At 40.3% G+C, this 10656-nt stretch overlaps 1 protein-coding gene across 1 annotated transcript in view; it reads left to right on the plus strand.

Moving 5' to 3' along the window:
* Nucleotides 1-2504: 2504 nt before the first annotated feature.
* LOC105361650 (protein trachealess-like) overlaps nucleotides 2505-10656 on the plus strand; it is a 253050-nt gene continuing 244898 nt past the window's right edge. The window contains exon 1 of the mRNA XM_011498900.1: nucleotides 2505-2745. Within this exon, the coding sequence (XP_011497202.1) occupies nucleotides 2561-2745 (185 nt within the window). The 5' untranslated portion in view covers nucleotides 2505-2560. The remainder of the gene's footprint in view (nucleotides 2746-10656) is intronic.

Genomic DNA, 10656 nt, shown 5'->3' on the forward strand with positions numbered 1-10656 from the left:
TATATATATATATTTATTTATTTAATCATTGCAATACAAAAGTGAAAAGAAAGAAATTTATTTTTAAATTTATCTTTGCTTTGGGAATGACAAAATCTACTACCGATAACTATTGTAATTATTACTAAAATCTATATTCCTTTTAGCCTTCTTATACAACTACTCATTTTTCAATGCATCATCAATAAATGTTCGATGATTATGATCTTCGTAATTTAAAGTATTTTATTGAAAAAAAAAAAGAAAAAAAATCTCGCATTTGTCGATTACGCAAGGCGAATTGTCCTGACAATATGATAAATAAAACCTAAAATCACGCGTTCACAATATAAAATTGCCCGACAATGTGCATGCTCCCTCCCTCTATCAATTTGCAATCAAATAATAAACAACCAATTGTATTCTTGGAAAATAACATTTTTAAAATGCAGTCTCGAGAATCCAACTTTTGATCTTTACGGAGATGTAGCCTGGGCCAAAGGCTCGACAAAATCGACAAAACATCGGCGCGACCTGACCTGAACTTTTGGCAATTTCTCGCCAATAGACATCCTCGATGCATTGCAGCTTCGCGAAGAGAGTTGATCGTGCTTGGATTACGTAGAGAATCTCGGGTGGCTGGGAATCCCACGTGGACTCGTCCGGGACGCTGCTGCGATGGAGAGGGAGAGGAGCTCAACAAGTGTTCGTACATCCTCCCCGACGTTGGCTCGGCTTCCCTCCCGCTTCGGCGTCGCGCGCGTTTCTCTCTGGAGGGAGAGAGGAAGCGCGCGCCGCCGCTGTCGTCTCCGCCTTCTTGGCTCTCCCTCCTCGTTGGGGTGAGATCGCGTCCCGGGGGTCGTCGATCGTTTGCGCCCAGCGTCGTCCCCTTCCGCGCTCACCTCACTGGGCCAACTTTCAAGGTAAGTCAAGAAATAGTTGGCCGCGAGCGTCCGGATTTTTTGCCTCTACACTTGGTAGGAAGTGAGGCGAACCCGATCTCTTTTCAATTAATGGGTGCGTGGTCACCCATGGCTGCCGTTCCTTAAAGGAATGACGTTTTTCAGTCAACAGGATGAATAAGCGAACGATAAATAGAGTATAATGTGTCTATCCAAGTGGCAAGGGATATCTTCAAAGATATCTCGGATTTTATACTTTTATTTGATAAAAAGAAATAATTTTAAATTGCATTTCACGCATCTATCACATTGCTACGATCAGAGATCCGTTTAATACGGCAGATGGGAGTTTTCCCTCAAATTACAGTTATACATAGCTAGCGGACATCGTTTATTTAAACTTTGCCGAAATAATGCAACCTCTTTCATTATAATATTCGCACTAAATTAATCATCTCAATCGTGAATATATAAACCATTTGCATAATTCCGATGATTCATTCACTGAAAATACCTAAATAACGATGAAACGATATTGATTAAAACTCGATAGATGAATTTAATGATCCTGGTACTGTATTATAATCTTAAATAGATAAGAAACGTTTCAATTACGCGATCTGATCATGTGTTTACATTCGTCGGGAATGCATCGGCATCTAGAAATATAGGGGGGCCAAGGGAAAAGTGCATGAAAAGCTTCATTAAAAAGAAGCCAAAGAGGTAAATTCGTCCTCCAGGTCCCTGAGATCGGTACAGCTACGCCGATGTTGCCACCACCAACGTAAAGGACATCGCCACCGTCGTCGTCGCCGCCGCCGTTGCCACCGCCGCCACCCCCACCGCCGCCGCCACCGCTCGTCGGGAATGCATCGGCATCTAGAAATATAGGGGGGCCAAGGGAAAAGTGCATGAAAAGCTTCATTAAAAAGAAGCCAAAGAGGTAAATTCGTCCTCCAGGTCCCTGAGATCGGTACAGCTACGCCGATGTTGCCACCACCAACGTAAAGGACATCGCCACCGTCGTCGTCGCCGCCGCCGTTGCCACCGCCGCCACCACCACCGCCGTTGCCACCGCCGCCACCACCACCGCCGCTGCCACCGCCGTCCTTACCGTCGCTCCCCGGCCCGCGTGCGGTGGGTGGCGCGCCGCCGCGTCGAGTCACGTGGCCCATGGCCCCGCCCCCGCGAGCCTCGCCACGGCTCGCCGCGGCCGCGTCATTCATGGCCGAGCCAAAGGCCGCGCCGCTCTCTCGCTCGCGCGCACGCGAGAGCTCCTCGCGCGAGGTCCGCCGCGCCATGCGTACCGCAGTGACTCGACGCCCGAGGCCCGCACCGCTTGCGCCCGGACGCGACGCGCCGCCGCCGCCACCGCCGCCGTCGCCGTCGCCACCGCCGCCCTGTCGATAACCGCGTCGGGGATGCGTTAGGCGCCTGAGGGGAGCCGCAGGAGGAGGCAGCGCCGAGGGAGCCGCCGTTCAAGGGCCGAGGAGAGTCGCAGCACGGTGGAGGGCTGGCTGATGCACCGGGGCGCGGCCGCCGGGGCTGGGGGCGCGGGAGCCACCGCCGCGGCCGCCGCCGCCGCCGCTGCGGCAGCAGCAGCAGCAGCAGCCGCGGGTACGAGGGCCGCCCTCGAGCTCGAGCACCACCACCACCACCATCACCACCATGGGACCGCGATGTCCGGGGCGCCCGGAGCTTTCCACTGGGGCGCGGTCCTCGCGGGCCACCACCACGCGGGCATAATGCAGACGGGGCCCGAGTACGCGCCCCAGCCGGCTCACCACGGGGGCGGCGGGCCCGTCCCCGGACACCCGACGATGCCTATGGACCTCCACGTCTCGCAGCCCTTTTCCTACTACAGGTGAATTTTCTATATTAGAGTAGGCTTGAGGTTGTGGCTAGCCACGGCTGTTACGCGGGTGGCAGCATGCGCCTGCGAATGTCTCGTTGGCCCTTTTAAGTTTCGTTTCGTCGTTTAAGAATTGGTTACAAGTGCCGGTACGCGGACCGGTGGCCTTCCCCTCGTCCTCTTAGTGTCACTACCGTGAAGGGACACGATTTCTCTGCTACATCGTTCGACTGCCAGCTTCACTCGCCTCTTTAACGCATTAACTTTGAAAAGTGACCGCGCAAGTAGTTGCGAGCAGAAACCATTTACAATCAATGTAAAAACTTTGTTAAAAAGATCCTTTTGCCATTTATTAACCTTACATAGACTTTCCAATAATATTATAAGCGACGCACACCTTTTCTCCACCTCTCTCTCTCTCTCTCTCTCTGTCTCTCTCTTTCTCTCTCTATCTCTATCTCTCTCTCTCTCTCTCTCTCTCTCTATCTCTATCTCTCTCTCTCTCTCTCTCTCTCTCTATCTCTATCTCTCTCTCTCTCTCTCTCTCTCTCTATATATATATATATATATATATGTATATATATGGTCAATACAATTTAATTATGTTCTTAAATAGACTTACTTTTCTTAAACTTTAAATATTAATTTGCAAGTTTAGCCATTATTTGCATATTGAAAAATAATATATAAACATGTTGCGTGCATGGATACGTACGCGTACGTGTGTATGCCTGCTGGTGATAATTGCTATAATTAGTTGAATTTTGTCCATAAAGTAGAATGATTGCAATCGTATTCTTTTTCCAAAAATGCGTATCTTAAATTTTTATCGAAAGAAAATATTAATAATTTCTTCTGAAATAATCAGCGTTTTAATCAATTCAAACAGATGTCAATCAAATACATTTTGCTTTAAGTTTTCTCTGGGGTGTAAAATACATGCAAATGTAAATTTTTAACTATTGATTTTAATAATTATTCATTTATGTTGAGTGCAAATTGTAGTTATACTATTTGTCTGGCCTATTGTAGATTAATCGTTACAATTTTTAAATATATAAAGTACAAAGTTTAATAATTGAATTTTTCTTGACTAATTAAATATTAAATTAGTTAAATATTATTAATGAAATGGTATTTTATCTTTAATTGTATAATTATTAGCTTATACGATACTATTTTAGAAGCTTACACGATTTGTAAAAATTTGTATTATAAGAAATGAATGAATAGTCATATAAATAGTAAAATTAAAAAAAAAAATTTATAATTTAAACTATATTCTAAACACGATTATCATTAATTTTTACGAATTATTAATATTATTTTCATTTAGTAGTTAATAAATTCAAATGACATTGAATTGTTGTATACAGTAACAAGTAAAGTGCGCAAAATCATATAAATGTCAATATAAAAATTTGCTTGCTGTTCAATTTAATATAATTATTTTAAACGAAATATATATGTATATATATATATATATATCCTTCTATATCGTATTACATTTTTAATTTTTAGTCAAAGCATGTGTTTAGAAACTCAATATATCGGTATTTAATTTTTTTTAAACTAATATTGATTAATAGATTGGTACGGACATTGTAACTGGTAGGCTATTATTTGCATTTACATGAACTTTAATGCCTATAATTCAATTATTTTTTACTATTCCTTCATTAAAATTATTACATTAAGTAAATGAATTTTATGATTGTGATATAAAAACTTTTTTCTACATAAAGTTTCAAGTCAAATAAAATAAGCAATTTTTCAATTATGTATCCAACGCGATATTTCATAAAATTATTTTAATACACTGTTTACAGTAGCTTTACTTGTACACGTAGTAATGTTAACGTACATTAAATGAATGTCGAATGTGTGTGTATTCAGTTTTGTTGCAAATGGTCTTGCATATATAATAAATAATCGGAGTGTCTTTTGTCCATTAGACAGCACAGTTTAAAGTAACATGTCCGGTGAATCGTTATTGTAATGCAAGAAACACCGGTTGCTCGAGTATTCCACTCGTATCGACGCGACGGAGACGCGGAAAATTTAATGCTCGATCGAGGTACGCCGTATGCTGTTAGATTTAAAATTTTCCCTAGAACATAACTCCTTTCATATTTTTTTTCTCTTACATTCACTCTCTCTCTCTCTCTCTCTCTCTCTCTCTCTCTCTCTTCCCTTTCCCCTCTCTCCCATCTCTCCCCTCTCTCCCCTCTCTCCGTACAATTCTTTGACGTTAAATTGCTTGGATTAATCTTATCCAATAAAAAAAAGTGAGACTATATAAAAAAAAAAAAAAAAAAAAAAAAAAAAAAAAAAACTATCAATTACTTAAGGTTATAATGCCGTCATCCCGAGGTATCCATATTTCATTCGTTAATGAATCTACGACAACTTACTTTTAATGGATCTAACTAATTCCTTTGATTTCTCGTATTAATTTATGCGTAACCATCATCATAAGATAATGTGTGCAATGAACAAATTAATATTATTTGGTCTCGTTACAATCGACGACATATCTGTCGTTCAGATTTATTTTCATCAATTTTAAAGCTCGACTTAAGTGGTCTCTTTTCATTTTCACTTTTCGCGATTTGAACTTGTAGAGAGCCTCGGTGATTTTGGCGCACCAATAGTATCCACGAATCGCGAGAACTCGCGAACGGGACGGCCCGACGTGTCGTTGAGCTACCGGTCGTTTTAGATTATTTTTAGATCACCGTTTAGGCGTACATTTCTGTGTCCCGTCCGGTCGCCCGCGATTATTTCGACCACGAGCCCTTAATATTATCTGCTTGTCGCGCGCTTTTATCTGTCCTCGCGCTTAAGGTTAAGCGAGTCGCAACCGCTAAGTTACAATTCCTACCAAATGGAAAAGTGTTCGATTATCAGCACTTTTTAATTTTCGTCCACGCATCGCAATTTCAACATTTAAGATTAATAGAGATCACGTCATCGCACAAAGTCAATATGGGAAATTTGTTTGCCTTCCTTGAATGAGATGGTACGGTGGGACTCTTCGGGCAATATCGTTCGCAATGACTTATGAAATAATTCGATTCTTAAAGGGCAACGACTGAAAAGTGTCTATCGAAAGAGTTGGTAGATTCCTCTTTGGGGTACCTCGCACAAGCTTATCGTGGCTGACTTTCCATTACGTTGGAAATCAGAGCGATGTCCGCGTGAGTTGAGACGATACTGATAATCCGGGATAATTGAGGGACAGTGAAATAGCAAAGGTGCGTAAAGCGCGTATTTTGCCCTAAACAATGATGCGTGTTGGATGATTTAGCTGAGCTAGGGACTCCCGGCATTAAATAGCTAAGGTGTGCGTCCGAGTAAGGGATGGGTAGGGAATGAGGGTGGAACAATTAGCACATTACTTTTTGTTTGTTATATCAATTGTACGGCGAATACGGTTTTGTAGTGCTTGATAGTTTACATCGGACCTTTTTCACCCTATTATTTTGTCCTGGAATTAGCGCGTAAGGGTTTATGCAAAATCGATGTGTCCTGTCGTTGGAGCTGGTTTTCTTACGGCTAATGCCGTCGGCAATCGGCTTCGGTCGTTTTAAGGATAACCGCGTGATCGATTTGTTTCGCAGTTGAAATTAAACTCTTCTCGGATCAATTTTGTCGACGTATTTCATTGGTTAAACGATTTTCGTTTATTAAAAAGTGTTGTGGTTCGCGAGTGCGGCGATAAACCGAACATTGTATAAATATAACACTTTCGAGTGATTTTTGATTTAAGACATTATTATACGCTTCTCGTTGATAGAGTGAAGAATCGCGTGAATAGTTCATCCAATACATGAAAAATATATTTATATGTATTACAGATTATTAACTTTAATAACGACGTCGTATAGGCGCATTAAGACAGTTATAAAGTACGTTAAGACGTTCCGTTTTACGACACCAATATTTAATTTAGATTTTACAAGTTAAGCAACCCTGGCTTTTTAATTAAATTATTTTTTATGGTCCGAGTGGATATATGCATTTTATAGACTTATCATCAGTGTTTTGTTCTATATGATTGAAAATATTTATTTGTTTACATATTGATTGAAATAAAAAATTTATATTTATTATAAACACTTTGACCGCTGGCTTTTATGTACAATAGTACTAAAAACTCATTTAAATTTGCGAATAGTACTTGGATATTCGATAAAGTACTCGAGTAATTCTGAACCACTCAATTTTTAACAATGCAAGAGTATATTTTAACTTGTAAAGTTTTTTTTTTAATTTTGTCGCGACATCGTATCGGGAAATGAGAGATGAAAGAAATAAGTAGAGAAAGGTAAAGGCACTATAGATTAATTTCTATGTTTACGAGTGCATATATATATATATATATATATATATATATTGTCAACACCAATTAGCGTCGAGCGAGAAAACTGGATATGCGTCACGAATACCGTGAAGTTCTATAAGTGAAATATTACACGGATTTCTGAAGCTTCATGACACATTAGCTCCAACAATTGCTGCGATGCCAGATGTTGTGCGATTGTTGAGTGATTAATTGCACGGTAAGAAACAAATCGCATTATTATTATTCAATGAATATTTGGACATTGAATTTGAATATAGTTTACTTATCGCCATGTGGCATTCTACTAAAATTCAAGTGTAGTTGCAAGCTCTCGGTCAGTATATCTGCCAGTCGATCAATCGCACTGAATTCATCGAAAGGTAATTATTTGGGAAATTTGAAATCGATAATTCGTGCGTAGGAAAACTCATTAAAATAATATCATGGTAATGATTTTGGCCGATTAATTCACCACCACTACCCATTACAATTTCTTCATCTCCTACTGTACGTGCATAAAACACGAGCGCTCGGCATTTTAAACGACCCGCATTCCAAAATTTCAATAACCTAACGTCTCTTATCAAGCTCGCCTATCCAAAGGTTAACGACTTTTTCAAAGTAACCGAGCCCAAGTTAACAGAACAAAGAATCCATTAATAAAACGTGTAATAGAAAACCGCGTCATGAAATTAATATTCAATATGAATTGCACTCGGCCTAAGGTGAAAACAATAGTTTCGAGCTCAGGCATTTATCCGCTCGTAATGTATGCGACGAAACTGGTCGAGACGTACGCTAAACTATTCAAAAAACGCCGGAAGCTAGGATACGCCGTGGAATGAAGCTCGGCTGCGAGAACAGCGCCAAGTCTGGGCACGAGGCGCGATTGCGTAATTGGTCGCTCGAGCCAGTGCGACGCACCGGAACCGAACGTCGCGCGATCTATCCGAGGGGAGCGGGGATGCGGATGATATCTCTTTCTCGGACGGAGCCTCGCCTTCTCCAGCTGATCGGCGCGATTTCAGGAGCCGGTGCACGATTTTCATTGTCGCGGGCCACGCTCTTACAACCGAGCTGCGAACTTTATTTGCATGTGCGCGTGATCGTGATCGAGAGAAGCCGTGCGCTTATGCGACGCATATCCTGATGTCATTTTTATTCGATTCCAACAGACTGCTTAGTGCATAAGAATTTTGATATTGAGTTTGCTGCCAAGCTCGATTGGTCGTCCATTGGTAAATAAATCAGGGCTGTAAAACAATTAGACATTATTTTGTTAGCAACTGTTAATTTCAATTCATTCGCCTATCGAACATTGTATTAGCTTTTAGAAGAAATTTTACATAAAAAATTATTATTGCGTACGTTAACGACAGCTTCGGTTTTAATATATATATATATGTGTGTGTGTTTGTTTATTTGGTCACTTCACTGCTTAATTCTAATCATATTTAACTACATTTCTGATATTGAATAGAGATTTTCAGGAACATTTGTTCAAGTCTCTTCTATTGTAAATTTGTATACATTGATTCGATAGTGCCCATTACAAAAACATACTTTAAAATAAAGCCAAATCGATGTAAAAGGAATTTTAGAAATTTTGATCGTGGCTAATATCTTGGACGAATAACTGGTCGAACAGATCGCAGCTAACTTAATTAAAAAATAATAATTTTTTGTGTAAAATTTCTTCTAAAAGCTAATACAATGTTCGATAGGGGAATGAATTGAAATTAACACTACTAATAACGTAATGTCTGATTCTTTTATAGCCCTGATTTACTTACAAAATAAAGCAGAAATGTTAATTACGCATCTGAAAAATCTGAAAGCTCAATTAAGTTTATGTATTATACAAGATTGAAGATTATTAAAAATTTGTAAACAAAAATAGAATCCGTTCACCGCTTTCAATACACCGACGTTAAGATACATCTTTTCATTAAATTCAAGTGGCCATAACTTTATAATGAATTAAGACATCGATTTGCTTTGTATATTAAATCCTCTACTTCTATATATATATATATATATATATTCATTAATCTTTTTCCTTTACTCATGTTATGCTGATATTCTTTGGAAAAATATTTAATTTTTGTAAAAAAAATCGATACGTTACGACGTATCTTGTTACATATTAAGAGCTATTTCGAAATTAGTGCTTATTGAGATAAAACAAGAGAATCAAAATTCAACGATTTTAAGCATAATAAATAATATGTATTGAAATATCATAAAAATTCAGAATTCATGTCGCTCATGTTTGTTTTTATTATTATTATGGTTATTTAAATTACGTAATGAGTATTTTGACATTGGTAATTACTTTGCTCATAGGCAGACTTCTTAACTTAATAGTTATGAAATTTAAATTTTGTACCAACTTTGTTTTAAATATTACCGTAAAGTCAGGAATTTATGAGCTCTAGGTTAGAATTTCATATCTTCGTTTAAATGCAAGTGTAGTACCCTCGTAAGTTAAATCTTTGATAATTTTTTTTGTATGCTGTTTTTTGACAACTGTGCATTGTGTACTTGTCTATATAATAAATAACAGAAACTACTCATTGGGCACAAATAGAGGAATACATAATTTAAGATAAATAGAGATTTAGTTTAAAATTTTTCGGACGACTTTTTTCAATTCCATAGAAAGATAAAGTTTTAAAATTAAGAGTTTCTATCAAGATGGAAAGAGATCTCACAGAACACCCTGTATATAGTGCACGAAAGATTGAAATAAAAGAGAAAGAGAGAGAGATTCGAACGGCAAGCGTTATTGAATGATGGGCCAGCCAACTACTAATAGGGCCGGACGCGCGGCGACGGATTCAGACGCGCGCGGGACTATAAGAAACGGAGGAGGCAGCGAAGTAGATAGAAAGAGAGAGAGAGAGAGAGAGAGAGAGAGAGAGAACGAGCGAGCGAGAGTGGGCGGGAGGGAGGGAGAGTGAGACAGACAGACAGAGAGAGAGAGAGAGAGAGAGAGAGAGAGAGAGACTGTGATGGAGGTTGGGTTGGGGATAAGGGAGAGAGGGAGAACGCATCCAAGGCTATGCAGGCCCTCTCCCTCTGAATCTCTTGTGTCTTCCTACGATCGTTTGGACCGAAACTTTTTGCACGGCAAAAGATGAGCGGAAGAGGCGGCATCACTAAGGCCGTGCGTAAAAGGGCCTTAGCCTGCGCAAAATCTCCTCTGCTCGTTCGACTCGATTGGAAATACATAGTATAGCGCGTGATGCATAATAGCCCATAGAGGGGCTCTCGTACACCATTGTCCACCCTATCCGGTAATGCACCCTACCATGGGGTTTCGCCAATGAATGTCAGTCGGCTGCAATGGAACGCCGTCTCTCGAAATCTCGCGCGACTCGCCTCTCGCCAAGAAGCGTGAAGCACCGGAACGCTAATAAGACTTATTTACTACGTAGCCTCGTTGTGCTGCCGATTAGGAAAGGAGCGGCGGGAGAGCTTTTTTACCGGTTGCGCGCACACCTACACACTCGGTAGAGAGATAGAGTAGCCGTGCGCAGAGGCCCCGTCGCTGTGACTGCGGTACTCGATCC

Source organism: Ceratosolen solmsi, unplaced genomic scaffold (genome assembly GCF_000503995.2).
Source record: "Ceratosolen solmsi marchali unplaced genomic scaffold, CerSol_1.0 scaffold30, whole genome shotgun sequence".
NCBI lineage: Eukaryota > Metazoa > Arthropoda > Insecta > Hymenoptera > Agaonidae > Ceratosolen > Ceratosolen solmsi.